This window comes from Opisthocomus hoazin, chromosome 11, assembly GCF_030867145.1.
Source record: "Opisthocomus hoazin isolate bOpiHoa1 chromosome 11, bOpiHoa1.hap1, whole genome shotgun sequence".
Classification (NCBI taxonomy): domain Eukaryota; kingdom Metazoa; phylum Chordata; class Aves; order Opisthocomiformes; family Opisthocomidae; genus Opisthocomus; species Opisthocomus hoazin.
This window is the reverse complement of record NC_134424.1, coordinates 781,275-799,477: the sequence shown is the minus strand read 5'-3', so window position 1 is coordinate 799,477 and position 18,203 is coordinate 781,275. Positions and strand designations below refer to the sequence as shown.

The window sequence follows — 18,203 nt, the reverse complement described above, 5'->3', positions numbered from 1 at the left end:
CCTGCCCCCCTCGGAAGTCACTGCCCCTCCGTCGCGTGAAGCCTGCTTGTGCGTGCGTGTGCTCTACACCAAACCTGGGAAAGTATCTGGAGTAATAAAAGCCTGCTATGGAAAAGGTAGTTTTAAAAACAAGGATGATTTTGCACTTATGGTTTAGAGCACATCAAAAATCTGCAGCCAAGGGTACAAGGGGCCTATTAAAATCAACCAGGCTGCTGGCAAATCCGTGGCTCGGAAGCCAAGAGGAGATGTGTGTTCAGGGCTGCACTAAGCGGGGAAGAAACGGGAGAGCAAGCAAAAAGGCAGAGGGCTGGAGTGGGTGGGAATCTCTTTGCTGCTGGAGAAGTAACACAGCCCTTTGGCACACAGTCTGAGGTTCAAACAAACTTCTCTATGCGCACTCCCAACGAAAGGTGGGAAAGGAGTAATATCCCTGGGAAATAATGATTTTGCGTGTCACTGGTTAAACTTCGCAGTAGCAGCCAACCAGAGAACCACCAGTCACTCAGGAAAACGCAGACAGCAGGTAAGACCGAAAGATGACGCCTGGTTTAAAAGGGTCTCACGTGATGCGAGTCCCTCCCCGGACCTGACCCCGCGACTCACCTTCTCCCAGAGTCTGCTTCAGCAAGTCATGTTTAGCCTGGAGCTTCGTGATGAGGTTACTGCCATTCAAATACTCTTTAAATTTCTGGAATTACAAAGAAAACAAACAAGGTGGGTTAAGACTCTTGGCAAAACCAGTCCGTAACTGCTGTACGCTCTGGCCTGGGGGGCTGCTGGAGGGGGCTCGGCGAGGCTGACAGGCTCTAACGAACCAGGCGGCAGACGCGCCGCAGGGCTGAGCACGGTCTAATCACTTCTCACGGCTCCAGCCACAGTCCTGACGAGCTTATTAGCCTGGTCTCCTTGGTGCTGCACCTCCTGCCTGGGAACGCAAGGAGCTCCAAAGAAAGGAGTTCAAAGCAAGCTTTCTTTTGTCGGGCTTCCGGGAATGGCCTGGAAAATCAAAGAGGCTTTCCCTCCGCTGACAGGCGCTGCGCCTTTGTGCGAAGAAGCGATGCAGAGCGAGAACTCCCAGTGCACGAGACCTTCCCAGGGCAGGGGCCATCAGACGCTTCAGGCACCGGCGACACTAACTGTGCAGCGCAGCTTCTCATCTCACTGTGAGACTGTCTGACACCTGGCAACACTCCAGAGCCAGTCATTTTACAGATAAGAGCAGTGAGGGAGACAGAGATGGAAAATGAAAGACAGACAGTGGGAGAGATCAAATTCTTGCAAAAAGCATGAAAAAAACCCTAAGCAGAACTCATTAGGAAAACTGCAACTTTTCCCCCCCTGAACTGGAATAATATTGTTAAGACAAAGTAGGAGCTTTTCTATGCATATTTAATATATCACAAGGTGCTATTAGCTTTCGCCTATTAACCACGCTTAAATGAAGGCTACTTCTGCTGCACTGATGGGTTATTACTTCTATTTCAAGTACTACACCAGAGAACCTCAGACCTGCCTGGAGGTGAAGCACCGGGGCAGGGGAGACGCCGCAAGCTGCCTCGACCCAGCCCCGCACAGCCAGGCTGCCGCAGCCGCCTCCAGCAGCCTGCCGAGCTGCAGCGGACCTCTCCGCTCACCCACGGGCCAAGGGCAGACCTCAGCTGCGTAGCCCAGAAAAGGAAGGCTTGGCTGATGGCCCAGAACGGTACAGGCCTGCAGGAACAGCGACTGAACACGCTGCGAGGCTGGCTGGAGCCTGCTGCCCCGCTCTGAGCCACTCCTACCCGCTTCTGCAAGATTCTGGTCACAGCTGGCTGCTCCAGTTGTCCCCTCAAAAAGAAGAACAAGGCAGACACTGGACTGTCGGACCCTATGCACTGCCCTGCCACCGAGAAATGCATTCCAACCCCAAATCCAACAGAAGACAAATGCTTAAAGAGACTGAATTGGTTCTTGCTCTTCACTAATGAGCACTCAAAATGGGACGCAGCCCAAGCAATTAATGCTTTGTGTCCTGTAACGCATGTGATGAGACTCACTGTAAAATAGAACATTTCGGTTTCCTGCTGGTTGGCTCTCCTCTTGGCAATGTTTATTTTACTCATGTAGGTCTCTGATGCAGCTGACTTGACCGACTCAGTGGAGCGACTATGCTGGAAGGCGTCTGAAACATCAAAATCTTCCACGGTCAGCATGTCCTGCAAAGTCTGCATCGTGGCATCCAGAGTTTTTCGTACCTGTCAGAAACAGAAGACAGCACAGTTTTGAAGCAGACTGCGAAAGCGACACATCTTCAGCAAAATCAGCTGGCCAGCGGGCAGCTCCGCAGCACCGGGCTTGCCCTTGCGCTGCCTGCAGTCAGTGGGAGCTCCCAGCACTGCGGCTGGAAGGACTCCACACCTGCGCACACCCGGAACACCCCTGCGCAGCGGGCACGGGGCTGAGCAATGCTGCCCACGAGACCAAACGTGAGACCCAGCGCGACTTCTTACCTCTTCATTCTCAATCTTGAGGGTGGCTAGTCGCGACTGCAGCTGGTGGTACCGCATCAGCAGCTCGGTCTGCACAGGCTGCTGGGCGCTGACCTGGCACACCTGCGACAGGCACGGTGCCCGAGAGAGACAGGAGAGCGTTCAGGGCATCGTGCATGGACCAGATGCACACATTTAAATACCTAAGTGACTCTCTCCGGGCCCCACAAGCTCCTCGCAGCCTCCAGCGAGGCTGCGTCGCCCAGTTTCTAACCAGCAGTGCCCTGGACCCGGGCCAGCACAAAGCATTTTCTACCCGGCATTTGAAAGCTGCACTCTGAAGTTTTCCAATTACAGCAGGTAAATCAAAGCTCCACTTTACAAATTTGTTGGGCAGTTCAGCTGAAAATAAAACCACAGGCTTCCTAATTGGGAGAGATACGGAGCAAGAGGCAGACTGAAAGGAGCAGCCCTAATGAGCCAAGTGTCTCATTAAGAAAGGGAACACGGATAGCAGCGTGAGAAGACAGAACAGAGGGATAAGAGTCAGAAATAATTTAATGGTGGTGGTGGTTCAGAAGAGAAGGAAGCCAGCCCAGGCCACCTCTGCAGCCCCTCGGGCGAGTACACTACCTCATCCCCCATGTGAGGCTGGAACTCGAACTTCAGCGGGGGGCAGAAGACCTGGTTGCACATGTCCATGATGGTGTGCTTGTCGCTCCGTGCATCCAGGTTGTCCACGGCGTTCTCGATGATGTCCAGGCCCTCGTGGCGGGAGGTTTCCAGGTTGTACTCGGCAGACAGGTATGTCCTGAAGGTCCGAGCAAGGCTGGCGTGGAATCCCAGATCACAGCACTGAGAAACACCGAGGAAGGGTCTGGTCACACAAACACTCCCACCCTTGTTCTGGAGAATCATGTGCGCATTAAACGCCCAAAAAAGCACTGTATGTCCCAGAGAAACACCAGCCCTGTCGTACCGGAGTGTTTTTAACAGAGTACTGCAATACCACGTGAAAAGGCAAGCAGGAAAGAGGACCGAAGGAGACGAGGGACCAGGGAACAACCAGCCAGAGAGCACAGTGACCCTGCGCCGGACCCTCACCAGGCTTTAATACCCTGCATCTCAGTGGGAAGGGCACGGGGTCTTCCCAGGCAGGGCAGAGGAAGAAAACCATCCAAGCGCACGGTTCTGCCTGGCCACCTGCTCAGCCCCAGGGCCAGCGGGACCGCAGGGGCCCCACCGACGGCAGACAGAGGACCTGTGCCACTGCTCGTCCCCAGCGCCTTCCTTCTCGCCTTGTGAACTGCCCTGCACACACTTCTTACTCTAAGAAACCATTTCCCAAAGTTATCAAATACAGACGGACATCCAAGCAAGGAGCCACTGGAAAACGTGCCCTGCAGTACGTGCAAGCCCTTCCATCCTCGCTAGGAAGCTGCCTTCCCCTCTCACGGTGGAGTGGCTTCTCCTGCATAACTGATGGTTCTCAAGTCCACCTTGGGGAAAATGATAAAACTCGGAGCTAATTGCTACCAAAATGCTGTACATTAGACAAAGCCTGTTTTTAAACTCCCTTCTCAATATAATTGAGTTTGGCATGTTAAGTACAGCAACAGCATGGGGATTTGCTGCTCCGAACTCTCAGTCACAGCCGAGCAAAAAGCAGCTCCCCACAACTCTCCCACCAGCGGCCGACGGGAGCCCTGACACCCTGCAAACCTCCGCAGGGCTCCGCTCCCACCGGCTGGCTCTGCCGCGAGCCGGCGGCCCCGGGAGCGGGGCAAGGACGGGCACCCGGGGAGCACCCAAAATGTGGGGGCCAACAGACGCTGCTCTGCGGGGAAGGAAGGACAGAGAGGACGCTGGAAGCAGGAGGAGCGCAAGGCATCAGCCCGAGCCACGCTCATGGGGCTGCAAGGAGAGTGCAGGGGAACACAAGGGCTGCAGACCAGAACCGAAGCACATCTGTTTCTGGGACACAAGTCAGGGCAGGAGTTCCCGAAGGAGGACGTAAAGTTAGATAATGATGGCTTTATCCTCTGTCAGGAGTTTCATAATCCTGTGTCCCCAGCGCACTCACTCCCGTCTCCTGGCACAGCGCGGGCAGAGCTGCGGGGCACGCGGTGCCGCGGCACAGCCGGGTGGGCACAGGCGGGGAGCAGAGCGGTGCCCTCACCGCCTGAAGCTGCCCAGGTCCCCCTGCACACCAGCACCACGGTCTGCAGAGATGTGCCCAGGCGCAGGAGGGCTGCGGGTCGCAGGGACAAACAGGTCACAGGGAGAAACTGAGGGATCCTGTGGGAAACACCGCCCGTGGCACGTAGCACCACACTAACCGCTGCCAGCAAGTTACCGGTCTTACGTGCAAACTACCACAGGACAATTCACATCACAGAAGTTAAGATGCCTTGCTGCCACACAGATTAAAGAACAAGTAGGAAGTCCTCGCTGCCTGAGCTGTAACCAAAACCACCCCAGCACGGCACGGGCAGGCACGCAGTGAGCTGGCTTCAACCCCAGTGCAGCCCCACCAAAACCACTGCCAGAAGGGCCAGCACGGCACAAAAAGCTACAGAAAAGAGAAGAAAGACTGCTAGTGCACTCTCCATGACCCAAAACCAGACCAATTTTCCGCAGCGGCAGAGCATCCTCCTCGGAGCTGGCACTTCAGAGGCACTTCCTCCAGCTCTACAGCGTCCACGGGCGTTACCGAACCGATGCAGCAAGGCACAGAAAGTGATTCTGCATCAGGACATCAGTACTGACAAACTCACAGTGAAATCTGAAAACTCAGCTGGTGCCACGCGCAGCTCCCACCGAAGAAGCCACCCCGCGCTTTCTGCCGATCCGAAGGGACAGCCCTCAGCTCGGATCAGGTCACACGCAGAGCTGCCCTTGGCTCGGTCTGTGCTAGGAGCAGCAGCAACACCCCAACGGGCCGCGCACAGACACACGGGCGCAGCCTGCCAATCCCCATCCAGTCTTTTAACGCAGCGAACCCACGCGTGAGGATTTTTGCAGGAGCTATCGAACGGTCATAATCCACCGTTCCCCCTGCTGCTATTTAGCTTCTAATCTTGTTAGCTGAAAGCACGGGCAGCTAGGGACGGGTATAGCTCTGCCTCCACAAATCAGCAAGCAACGCAAAAAACGAGGAACTGGGGCAGATTTCCACTCCCCACTTGGGGTGAAACCTTGTTATGGTGCTGTGACGTCTCCCCCGGGGCGATGTGAGCACCAACGCCCGTACGTCCGCTCCGGGGTCGCACAGAGAAACCGCAGGGCCGAGGCGATGCCGCGCCGCCGCCGCTGTGCTGCTCTGCCCGGCCGTGGCTCGGCGGCCCCGGGCACGGCGCAGGCGGGACGGGCGGCCCCGGGCGCAGCGGTGCCGCGGGGCACGGGCAGCGAGCCACGCGCTCGGACCGCAAACGGGGACATGGCCCCCGCGGCCCGCCCGGCTCGGGTCAGGACTGCGCACGCTCCCCAGCACGCCTCCAGCCCCTCGCCATCCTCCTCCCAACCCCTGCAAAAGCACTGCTACTTGAACTGCAAAAAATAATGCCAGGAGAGAAAATCCGCCACCGCTCAAGGGTGGGAACTCCCAAAGCATACACTGCTGGGCTGTTGCAAAGGAAAATCGCCGAGTGCCACAGAATCCGAGGAGACGGGGCTCAGGGTATCGCCAGACGCTTTTGAGAAAACTTCCGTGTGAAATCCTCCCTGCACGCTGACGCTGACCTCGCGCTGGAGCCAGCGGTTATTTGCAACGCCCAGAAATCAGTTGCTACTGAAAACCAGGGCAGGCCTTTCCCAACGTGCTGCGGCCCTCGGAGTCTCTGGTGACAAGCACTGTGCCGGCTGCTTCACACGCTGGTGCTCCGAGAAGAAAAGACAAAGCAGGGACTTCCATGAAATTCTCAGAGAAACACACAAAGGGGAAAGGAAACTAAAGAAGAAAAGACTTCAAACTCTGGCTCCCAGCTCCAGAACAAATGGCATTTTCTCACCCCTCTCATCCCTTTGATGGAAAATAAATTAGAACCACAAATAATAATCCTTCGCCCTTCTGCAGTGCCTTTCATCTGGAGAGCTCAAAGCTCTTCGTGTATTAATTCATTAATTCTGGTAACACCCCTGCAAGGGTGGATACAGCACAGCGTTCAACTGGAGAAACAAACTGACACCCCAGAGCTCAAGCAAGCTGGCTCTGGCCAAACACGTGTGTGTGTCTCCCACCACCCACCGCAGAGCTGCACCGGAGGGGGGCCGCGGGCTGCAGGGACCACCGCTGGCCAGGAACCCCGGTGCCAGTAACCCCTTCTTAGACGCAGGAGTGCAAACAGAGAGATGTTAAAAGGTTTGCCCAAAGCCAGGAGGACACCAGCGAGGAGCTGCACGAGCATCTCGGCGTCTTCCCTCGGGCAGCCGCACTCGGGCAGCTCGTGGAGAGCCAGCTCGTCCCCAGGACGCGGTCACGCTGCCATGCCAAGGGCCATCTCTCGTGGAAATCCGGCCTGGGACGGCTGAAACCGACGGGGCAGCAAGCAAGCCGTGCCACTGATCTCAGCCGAGGCACCAACCCGCACCAGCACAGGGGAACAAGAACAACGCAACACCCAGCGGGTGGAAAACACGGGAGCCTCAACCATGGCAAAGCTCTGCAGCAACGCTGAGGGTCTGCACATAGCCGAGGCTCCAGAGCGAACGAAACGCTCTCCAAACTACCGATGCATCTGTCTCACCTCCTCACGGGTTAAACAGTTAAAAGATATTTGATGTGTCTTTCGCAAAGCGTGAAATAAAGTTTTACCAGAATAATGTTTGTGCTTGGCCATGACCACACTGGGTACTATGTGAGAGCCTAGCTCACACCTGAAAGTATCTTCAGATCTTAGGAGGAATGTTCAACGGAACACAGACTGCTTCTGTTCTCCTCCTTTTTATGGAGAACATTTATTTGCCCGTCATGCCCGGGGAGGGTTCGAGGGTCGCTGAGCTCTTCGGCTCCGGAAAGCCCTGGGAAGGGCACTGTTTTACATATAACGGCACTGTCCCCAGACTGACCCCATCTTATAAGCTTTAGCCATCTGAGGCTGATCGAAACCTCCGCCACACGAAGCGCAGAAGAGAGCGCGTAAGCTGTCCCACCAGGCCGGGAACGGGGAAGCCCACGCCGTAAGGCCCGGCGGAAGGGACGCCTGCTACCAGGGTGGCTTTCTCCCACAGCCAGCGACAAGCACGCATCTTGGCAGCGTTTGCTGAACCGAGTGACGGGTCCCCCACGCCCGCCACAGCCTGGCCTGCAGTGCTCGACAGTCACCAGAGATCTCGTCCGAAGGAACAGCCTTGGTCCACCAGGTTCAGCGGTTTGCCTGAGGCAGCAACCACAACAACTCCTGCACAACTGATTTATTTTCAGCCAAACAGGGAACAAAGTGTGGATACGGCAGGGGAAGGACAGGATCCTCCCCGACCCTTGCAGTAATCAGCTCACGCCCTGAAGCATGAGATTTGATTATTTCTAATCAAATGTCCCTTAACTGTAAGTATTACAGAGTCAAATATTACGTAGTCCTTTCCAAACTGAGCTATAATTAATTAACTCTGTGGTCCCCGGAGTAGGTTTCTTCCTGGAGGACTTTTAACCTACCTTTTGTTTTGCTCCTTAGTCCCTCTATAGCAACTCCCTCTCCCACGTGTGTTTTCCTCGGGCTTTTTAATGGGCTTTTTGGGTTGTTTGGTGGTTTGGGTTTTGGGGGGCCAGGGGTTTTGTTTGTTTGTTTGCGGCTGGGTGTGGTTGGTTGGTTTGGTTTTGTTTTTAAGATTAACGCATTGGTAAATTGATCTTTTAAAGACGTTAAGGCCTGGAGGCTGTTCTCTCAGGTACTGGGAACAGCAGCCCGAAGCCTCACGCAGAAATTCCTTCCTGTAAGGGAAAGTCCTGTTGCTTTCTCCTGCCAAGCTGACAAGGTCTATCAGACAAAGACTGATCACTACCTCCAGGCAGTAAAATTCACAGACTGCATGACACTTCTAAATCCTAAAACAATCAGCACGTGCTTAATTACTTCAGCGAGCAACTTCCAATGTCTGTGGTATCCACGTGAGGAATAAATTGTTTACTACGTGCAAACTTTGGCACAAAATGCAGTTTTGCTGTATTATTAAGCCAGGACCAGCAAAATTTAAATGTGTATTGGCTGGATTCCTTCAGTTTAATGCAGTACTCCAAGAACAGCTTAGTTATGAGAGAGTGATGATTTATGGCTCCTGCTTGCAAACAGGTAGCTATTATTAATAAACTGCATACATAAGAAAACTAATACAAGTTTACTCAGGGTACGGGCATATGAAAAAATGATGTCAAATTTCTGAAAGGACATCAAAGCAAATGCACCTCTTCCCTCTTCCTCCACAGCAGCTCTGTCCTGAAAAAGCTCACACAAACCTAATCCTTGCTCTTCCATTTATTCTCTTAAAACGCATGAAGCTTTTAGTGGCGTACGGACATTTCTGATTTACCCCCCCTTCCACTGACAGCCTCTGCCCTGCCCGGGCACCTCACGCGCCAGGACTGCTGCCCGGGGCCTCCCGCAAGCTCACGCATGTCTCGTCACACCCACTGTTACAGCTCGAGGGGTAACGGCAACCACGGACGCTGAGGTTTTTGTTCTTCGCCGGGTCGGGGCACCCCAGGAAGGCGGGCACCCCAGCGAGCCCCGCGTCCCCTGCACGCATACGCCATGGCCTGGCGCCGGCACCCGCTGCAGCCTCCCACCGCCGAGACCTGCCCTCAGCGGGGCACCTCCAGCTCCTCACCCCTCCGCTCAGCGCCAGCACCTCCTGGAAACGTCTATGTCCTACCTCCCGCGGCAGGGAGAGCTGCCCGGCCCGCGTGCCGCAGGCTGCCCGAGGGACCCCCAAACTGCCGCCGCCGCGGGAACCAGGGACACGGCCGCCGCGCAGCGAAGAGCGCTGGGCCTCTCGGGACAGCCCAGCTCCTCCCGATGGGAGCTGTTTATTCTTTTTATTGCTGCCCTGTTGGCTCGATCGGAAACGCCCTGAGGCCCGATGCCCTGGCTGCGGCCGCACAGCAGGGTGAGCTGCCATGCAGGCACTCCTCCCGGGCAGGGCACGGGGCTGAGCCGCAGACGCTGCTCCGCACGACGGCGTGGCGATGGCGATGCTTTGCGCAGAGTCTCCATGACAAAACACACCTGGCTCTCAGGGCTGGCCGGGCACCTGGCAGAAAGCCGGCGCAAAGGACAGCGTGGGAGGAACCTCTGTGCCTTCGTGGAACTGAAAGGCTCTCTGTGCTGGAAAATTGCTTCAAGCAACAGAGCAAACCCCCAGGAGAGACCCTCTGCTTGGACAAGTCAGCATCTCTGCATCAAAGCCATGGCATCACGCAGAGCTGCGCATGGACCGTCCCCATGCAGCCACGCAGGGAGAGAGGGAATCGCCGCAGAAAGCGAAGCTGCTGCCGGTGCCGGCTCTGCGGGCGCAGACGCGCCCAGGCAATGGCCGCTGGCGGGAACAACGGCGACGTGAGCTGCAGGAGGGGCCTAAACGCAGGTCCCAGCAAAGCGGTCTGGGGCTTCGCCTTCGAGCCTCTCTGTTCTTTGGGAGGCCGAACCCCGCACACGCAGCACAGCCGCGGGGTCTGGCAGCCCAGCTCAGCCAGCCCCTCTGCCGAGGCTGTCGGCACGGCGCGGGACCCCGTGCCTCGCCGGGGCGAGTGGCAGAGCCCGGAGTAAAACCCGAGCACCCGGCTAGTCTGCCACCGACCCCTTCGCTTACCAGGCAGCAGCAGCCTAACTCCTCGTCCTCCGCAGCACCCAGCGTTAGCTGGAAATGAACAGTTCTCCTGATCTGCTCTGCTCTCTTTTTTCCTCATTTTTTCTTTACTCTTTCTTTAAAGATGTATTACGTAGTTACACGTACATTATATTTTCTGGCCTCTACTCTCTCGACACTGCTGCAAAACCTAGAGCTTCGCTGCAAGGTAAGTAAAGCCAACTGAAGATTTCTGGCATAACAATTTTGACTGCTGTTTCTGTTTCCTATCTTGACTAGGCATCACCTGGCCACATGAAAAATGACAACGCTGTCAGCTAAGTTTTCTAGGGAGCGAACAATTTGGCAGTAACGCGTAATATTAAATTCCTCAGAATTCCCTTCCTCTCCTTCCCTGCTTGTCTCCGATATGGCAAACGCGCTAATCCACAGAGGAGCAAGCTGCTGTTTCAGAAGGATTTACAGGAGGCTGAACAAGTTTGGGTGGATCAGTACATCTTGACACCGACCGCTGCATTTTACTCTGCTAAATCTAGCGGTATCTTTCCTGTGACCACTTCAAAATATCACAGCCGTTTCACCCAGAACTCCAGAGGGATGGTAAGCAGCTTTATCTCCACTTCACATACGTGGCCATAGAGATTAACTTGGTCACACAGTTAATGACAGAAATGAGAGACGAACCCAGGCATTTTAATACAAACACATGCTTCTTTTGAGGTGAGGGGCACAACGGTGTCCAAGTCTAATTTGATCTGTCTCTATATTCTTCTCTTCCTTTCTAAAGGACAAAACAAAGAGGCCACTGGAGACCGAGGGAGGGACTGACACGCTCTGTGCCACTTCATGGCTCCTCTGATCGAGTTTTACATTTCTCATTAAAACCGCAGCCCGGGGAGGACTCTCCACCCTCCCCCCAAGCAGCTGGGGCCTTCTTTCTCGCCAGAGCAGGAGATTAGCAGAACGGCTTTGTTATGAAAGTCACCGTTCTGCAGTGACACTGGGGGCACAAGAAATGTCAAGGCTGTGCCTAATAGATGACACTGAGCCATCTGGGATTTCGGGGAAACGCTGCTAAACTAGCTGCTCCAGCGTCCTGACGGTTCAGATTTGCGTACACATCAAAAAACTGCACATGGCAATTTGTGCTTGATAGGAAGGGTGTGCGAGAGCCCCTCACCACCCCTCCTATGAACCACAGAGACAGCCCAGTGCAGCGTTAATCATCGCCCTTGGAGACACAGGGTGGAGAAGAATTTGCATAACTGCAATACACGGACACGGCCAGGATCCTCTCAAAGCACGGCCAGACAGGTTTTGAGCTAAACCAAAACCGCGTTCCTATCATGAAGCCCTCCACACTCTTCGTGCAGACCTGCTCCTCCCATCGGACACAGCTCCCTGCATCGCCCCGCTCTGCTCACGCTGCTGCAGCCAAGGGCAAAATTCACCCCCTCTGCTCAGAGCCCCTCTGCTCAGAGCCCCTCTGCTCAGAGCCCCTCTGCTGCGCCCCACAGAACGACAGAGCTGCCCCAAGGGGCAGGGGACCCGCGTCCTGCATGCTCCGACGCCACAGACCCCACGTTCGCAGACAGCATCGCCGTTCCTGAGAGTGAACGGCACCATCTGCTTATCATTGTTCAACGTACCAAGATTCAAACAATAACTTTAAAACTAGATCTAAAAACCTCTGCTTTCTTCATCTTCCTTCACGTGCATTACACGCCCACAGAAAGCCCAACGCTGCTGGATCCGATGGCTGTCTTTTCTGTCAACCACTTCCAGTACCAGTGGGACACAGAGAACGGGATCCCCGTCTTCTGGAGCATGCTGAAGGAAGCCCTTCTTGCCATGCTCTTGCAAAACATACTGAATTTGTGTAAAAGTCTGTTCAAATAAACTGCTCTTCCTTTGGGGACTGAAAATTAGGACACACGTGTGCAGCTCACACATACGATATTTTGTTTTCTTCACTGAACAGAACATATCATTAGGGCAATTTAGCTGCACAGAGTTGAAGATGCTTTAGCTGAAGTCCCCTGAAGGGATTCCTGGAGTGCGGAAGAAAAGCCATCTGCTGACTCCAGTGGAAGTGTCAGCAAGGAAATAAAGTTGGGAGTAATAATATAAACAGCCAGAACTAGAACGGAACTCAATAACTCTCCAGGAAATCAAAGTCCCCAAAACTCCATGAAAATAACTTATTCTTGCTTTAAAAATAAACAAATGAGAGAGAGAGAGAGACTATAATAAAAAAGCAGAAACCCCACAGATAAATCAAGGTGTTATCATACCTTGCTGTTCAAATGTCTCTGAGGTCAAGTTATTAGTATTTTTAATAAGGCTCAATACTTCTTAAATAACTGAGAGAACAAAAAGGACATGCTAAGAATATTTTATCGTATCTCAAAATCTTGAAATCATCAGGGGTTTTGCATCAGACTTACTCTGGTCACTGCTTAGAAGAATAAATACATGTTAGTGGGTTAGTAAAGGAGACAGCACATTTTTACATTATACATTCAGATAACGATGAAGCCAGAAGACTAACTCAGAACTTCTAGATCAGTTATTCATGTGCTCATTGAAGCAACTCCAGCAGGAAGAAACTCTGCATAGCACAATCTACAAGACGCCTATTACAGGAAGCAACGGAGATCCCTTCCCTTGAATCATCGAAAAGCAGTTCATAGGAGTCACAGTGCCAGCCCCACCTCCGGCAGTTCCAGCCCTGAGGCCATTTCGTGCAACGAGCAGGTCGGATGCAGCTCCCAAGCTCGGAAGGCACTTCCACGCGCGCTCAACTGCCACCACGGCTACGGAGAGCCCAGCGCCTGCTCGTACTGACAGAAGCTGCAGACACACGTATTGGAGAGAAAAATCTTCTGTTTCAACAGCAAAAGCAAGGATGTTGTCTGGTGTTCAGAAGAGTTTATCTGTTTCAAATGCAGACTAATCGATGGGCCAGGAGGAAACCTCCGGCTCACCTGGCTCGCCCAAAGGCTCTGGGCTTTGAGAGGCTCCAGCTGCAGGACATCCTGCTGTGTGGGAGCTGCAGCCAAGGAAGCCCCAACTTCAACATGGAAGAAAGCACCATGCCTGTGTGGTTCTCAAGGCAGAGCCAACATCCAACCACCACCAGACCTTCGCGTGCTCGTGATACGGCGTGAAAGGTGCAGAAAACATTCGAGCAATTTCTAGTTTGTAACTGTGCATTAGACATGCCTGAACCACGCAGTTCAACCCAGCCTCCCCTGCTCATGCGCTCAGGAAACTGTTTTTTGGTCAGGCTGGTTCATACCCTACAGTCATAACAAAAAACTCCATTTTTTTTCCAGGCACTGATGAAAGAAGTTTATATGTAGCATCAACAGGAATCAATTACTTTGTCGTGTGGTTGCGTGGCCACCATCGAGCTCAGAGGCGGCTGACTGAGCACTGCCCAGAAGCTGTGGCTGTCCCCTCCCTGGCAGGGCTCAAGGCCAGGTTGGACGGGGCTGGGAGCACCCTGGGCTGGTGGAAGGGGTCCCTGCTCATGGCAGGAGGTTGGAACCAGATGATCTACAAGGCCCCTTCCAACCCAAACCATTCTACGATTCTATCAATCCCATATTATAGCAGCTCCAGCTTTGCTCATATAGGCCTACACCAGCTGGGGGAAAGTTAAATGTGTGTGTGCAACTGGGAGGGAAAAAAAACACCACAGAGGGGAAAAAAAAATAAATTCAACTTTACAGTACATTTTTAGGCCTCAGTTAAGCATATTTTAAAGCCCCAACAAATACCCCTTCATCACCACCCCAGGAGAGTGCATTTAAGGAGCAAACCGTGGTTAAGATCCAGCTGTGCGCTTATCAGTAGGAAACGGGCAGGAGGCACGCCGGGGGGGAAGCACTTACATCAATGAGGTCCGAGACGTCGTGGATGTAGTATTTACTGACAGCTGCGTTGGTGGCTGCCAGGTTCAGCAGGTAGTCATTCCTGGCTTTAGTACACTTCAGCTTGTTTTCAGAATATTTGGCTTGTCTCTGAAAAAGCAAAACGGAGCGTCAGAGCACAAACAGGATGCTACTTTCACAGCTTCTCTTGCTGCAGGGCCCCACAGCACCCTGCAGCCTGGGTGTGACGTGTTAATTAATAAAAGTTGGTATCAGGTATGAAAACAGGCACCCTTGCCAGGATGGAGGAGATCACATCTGAACACCACTGGTACCGGCAGCCAACGCACAACGAGCGCACGCTGCTCAGATGCACCCAGTGCAGCCCCAGCACAGCTGCTCTTCCTTCATCTGTGCCTTCGTGGAGGTTTTGGCATCAATCAAAATTAGAGGGCCAAATTTTCCTCCCAGATACTCTGACATACATTTGGACTTGCTCCAGATTAATGCAGCTGTATCAAAGTGGAATATGGCCCAGAGGCTCAAGCTGCAAAATTTAGAACAGGACCCAGAATTCAAAACTGTGTAGGAAAGCAGATGTGCTCGGATGTGGGGCATTTGCTCACGCAGATCACCAGTCCAAAGGTTTAGCACAGAAGATTAACCCTTCAGGGAGGCTTGCCATTAGACAACGTCCCAGTGCTGGGTCAACACGCACCCAAAAGCCTCCTGGCTAGGGAAGCTATTGCTTATTCTCAGGAATTAACAGGAAAATTAAACAGTTTTGGAGAGCCTGAGATGTGGCAATTTGCTGAAGCTGGAGGGTTGGATTAGATGGCCCACAGAGGTCCCTTCCAACCCCAAACATTCTGTGATTCTGTCAATGGAGTTCGGTGTTTTGACCAGCAAAGCCACCCGAACGCTGCGCTTTAACCGCCCGACCGTCTGCAGAAACACTGCTACTTCACACATCCAGCCCTTTCTTTGCTCCCCCCATGCCACCTCCGAGCAAAGGAGCCCTGGGACAGCCACTGCTCGTTGTTACAACAGGGACGTGAACACAGCGCAGCCCCCCACCGAGCACGCGGCGCCTGGGCCGGCAAGCGTCGCTGCGCCCGGCAGGCACACCGCTGCGACGGCCGCCGGGCGCACGGCGCAGCCCTCGCGTCCCAGCCGGGGCACGGCCAAGCCCCCCCGAGACCCCCCCGACCTCCTGATGGCCTCCTCGGCCGGCCCTTCAGCAACACGCACGCACAGGAGCCGACAGCCTGCCTACCCCTTCCCGGGGACGGCTGCGTGGGAACGGACGGGGCTGGAGCCCAACCCTCCCACCCGCAGGGAGGCCCCCGGCTCACCCACCTTCTCCTTCATCTTCTCGATCTTCTTGACGGAGCTCCGCCGCTGAGGCCTGTCCTCGTGCCGCAGCAGGTTCACGCTGATGTCCCCCGACTTGTTGAACTGCTTCTCCTCCTGCTTCTCCGCCTCCTTCAGCTTGCTCTCCGCGCTGATGCTCTCGGTGTGGTACATGTGGTAGGTCTTCATCACCTGCGGAAAGTGGAGGTTGAGCGTCACCTGCCCCACGGCCACACCAAGCACCGGTGCGTGCGGAGAGGACAGCCATGGGCAGCCCGGAGCAGCCTCAGCCGTGCCAGGGCTCCCCGAGGCCACCATGGCATGAAGGAACAGCAAGGCGGGAAGGCAAAGCCGGTAACGTTAACCCCATCACTAGCCCTGCTTTGAAAGGGCAGAGAGCTGGTGCCAGAACCTTCCCCCTGCCCGGTCCCCGCTGCCGGGCCAGGCTGCCATGTGCCTCCAGCACACACCGGTGCGTCTCCCCGCAGCGAAGGGAGAAATGCCTTCCCGTGCTCTGCCACGGGGATAAGGGTCTCCGTGGCAAGAGACTGTGAGGAGGCCATAGTCAACCCGATGTCACTTCTGACCCAACTCCTCTGTTCCTACACTTGAACTTGCTAAGCCAACCCATCAACACCACCCCTGCTCTACCATCCCGACAGTAGCTCCCATCTTGAGGGTGGCGGAGCTGCAGTTTCCCAGCAGAAATGGAGTTTGTGTCCCATCACCACTTCGTTCTCCTCTTGCTGTCGGTGAGCACAGTCAGTGCCAGGGCGGACTGCAGCAACACCCGAGACCACCACCGGCGACACTGGACAGGCGATGCTGATCTGCCCCAGGAAAACTCCTGCGGGCAAAACTCCTACTACAGCCTTGCCTTTCAGATGCCAAAGCCCCAAGGGCACCTGGCGCTCACTTCAACGGAGCTGGCAGGAGGAACGCCTCTGCTCTTCTCTCTGTGTGCCTGTAGTCACGCTGTCCCCTTGCGTCACCTCCCTTCGGGATCTGGATGTTTTCTTTCGCATCGCCTTGACAGGGCTCGAGATGCCTGCCCGCTCACGGAAGCCCACCCTCGTGAAGCGCCAGGCACCGCCGGCAGCGGCACCGGGACAGCCTTGCCTCGAGGCCCACGGGCTAAACAGGAGCAGGAACCCACCAGGGCAGAGTAACTCTGCACAAGCCTTAATGAAGAAAATGCAGAGTTTTCCTCAGCTGCGGCTGCCAGCAGGAACCAAGAGTGTTTCACTTGGACGAGGGCTCGGCTGAAACATATGATCTCTCTTCTTGCCAAGCCCAAATGTCAGCTGCAAGCGAGCTCCAAATGCCGCATCCGGGCCCGCACAAATGTGCCATCATCGCCAGGAGGTACAATTTTTAGGCAACTGCAAGGAATGGCAAGCAAAGGCTTGTGCCTTGTTTCTGAGCTGCTTTGCTTCTAAATCCTGCAGACTAACACAGCTTCGAGCCACCTACTTCAAACGGCAGCTTCTGCAGTGACTGGCACAGGGCACACACTAACCACACCGCTTCTGGTTTCTTCCTAAGGAGAAAGACTAGAGGGCTTTGCTGAGCCCTCTTCATCTTCACTGTCTCCACCTTTTTGTGAAAAACAGAGAGGAAAGTGAAGAGGAAACGCCTTGTGCTGCAGCGCAGTACGGCAGCAACGAGAGCGGTTTCCCAGCCCCCAGCGAGGCCCCAGTGCCACACAACAGAAAAGCCCAGTAATTAAACAGTGGCCCAATTTGCACATCAGTGAAATCTGAAGGTCACGAGGCGGCTCCCAGCCGGACAGACTGCATTACCATTCACCGCCTGCCTCCGTCACGCGGGGCCGTCACGCGGGGCCACGCCGCTGCGCCGCAGGCCTGGGCACACGCGGCTGCAGCCCACGCTCCCGCGGGCTCCCAGGGCTCGCGCGGCCGCAGAGCGAACGTCGGCAGCCGGAGCTGCACCGTGCCGAGGGGCTCCAGGGCCCACCGCGGGCCGGTGCCTTTGCACGGGCTCTTACTGACTTCTTTGCTAATTACCAGAGAAACATTCCCTAACGAAGGCCCTTTTTCCTCCTCAGATATTCTCACTGCTTGAATCCAAAAAGGTAACACGGGAACCAGGTTTAAAACTCCCCCGAAACTCTCTCTAGCAAAGTGCAAAGGACCTAACGTGATCAGGTGAAAATATTTTCCCCAGACTTCAGGATCCGCGTTGCTGAAAGCGATGCCTCAAACCGCTCGCTGTGCCGACCGCGTTCCTCGTCAGCTGCCGTGCCCCGCAGCTCACACGTGGAAATTCGGGGATACCTCTGTCTGGTTTCCTGGCTGCCTCAGTTATGAATGGGGACTTCCCGCAGGGCCGCAACCAGCCCTGTGATTGCAGCTCCCCTGTGCCTCCTCGGCACTCGCACCCGCGCCACGCTGTCCCTGTCTTACGCTGTCGTCTCATACAGAGAAACGGCCACGGCTGCATCCCCGGAATCTTTTCTGCAAATCAGTTCATTAGCTGCAGCGGAGGGAGAAAAATATGTTCCAATGTTCATTAGTTATTCAACCACACAATTTGTGTTTTCCAATAGTAATAACACATTCTCGATAAAGGCCACTGTCAAAATACCGGCCATAAATGGCACTGTTGGCTGTTAAGCCAGAAATGCTTTATATTTCTAAACAGCTCGTCATTAAGGTTCTGATCGGAAGCCAGTGGGTGA

General features: G+C 54.6%; 1 protein-coding gene across 4 annotated transcripts in view; it reads right to left on the bottom strand.

The window, feature by feature from the left end:
* Positions 1 to 18,203, bottom strand: part of SRGAP3 (SLIT-ROBO Rho GTPase activating protein 3) — a 118,352-nt gene that overhangs the window by 24,881 nt on the left and 75,268 nt on the right. For all 4 annotated transcript variants that reach the window (XM_075432311.1, XM_075432313.1, XM_075432314.1 and 1 more), the window contains exons 5-10: positions 15,509 to 15,694; positions 14,171 to 14,299; positions 3,105 to 3,326; positions 2,493 to 2,594; positions 2,040 to 2,237; positions 607 to 691 (exon numbers count right to left, since the gene is read on the bottom strand). In XM_075432311.1, coding sequence (XP_075288426.1) covers positions 607 to 691; positions 2,040 to 2,237; positions 2,493 to 2,594; positions 3,105 to 3,326; positions 14,171 to 14,299; positions 15,509 to 15,694 — 922 coding nt within the window. The remainder of the gene's footprint in view (positions 1 to 606; positions 692 to 2,039; positions 2,238 to 2,492; positions 2,595 to 3,104; positions 3,327 to 14,170; positions 14,300 to 15,508; positions 15,695 to 18,203) is intronic.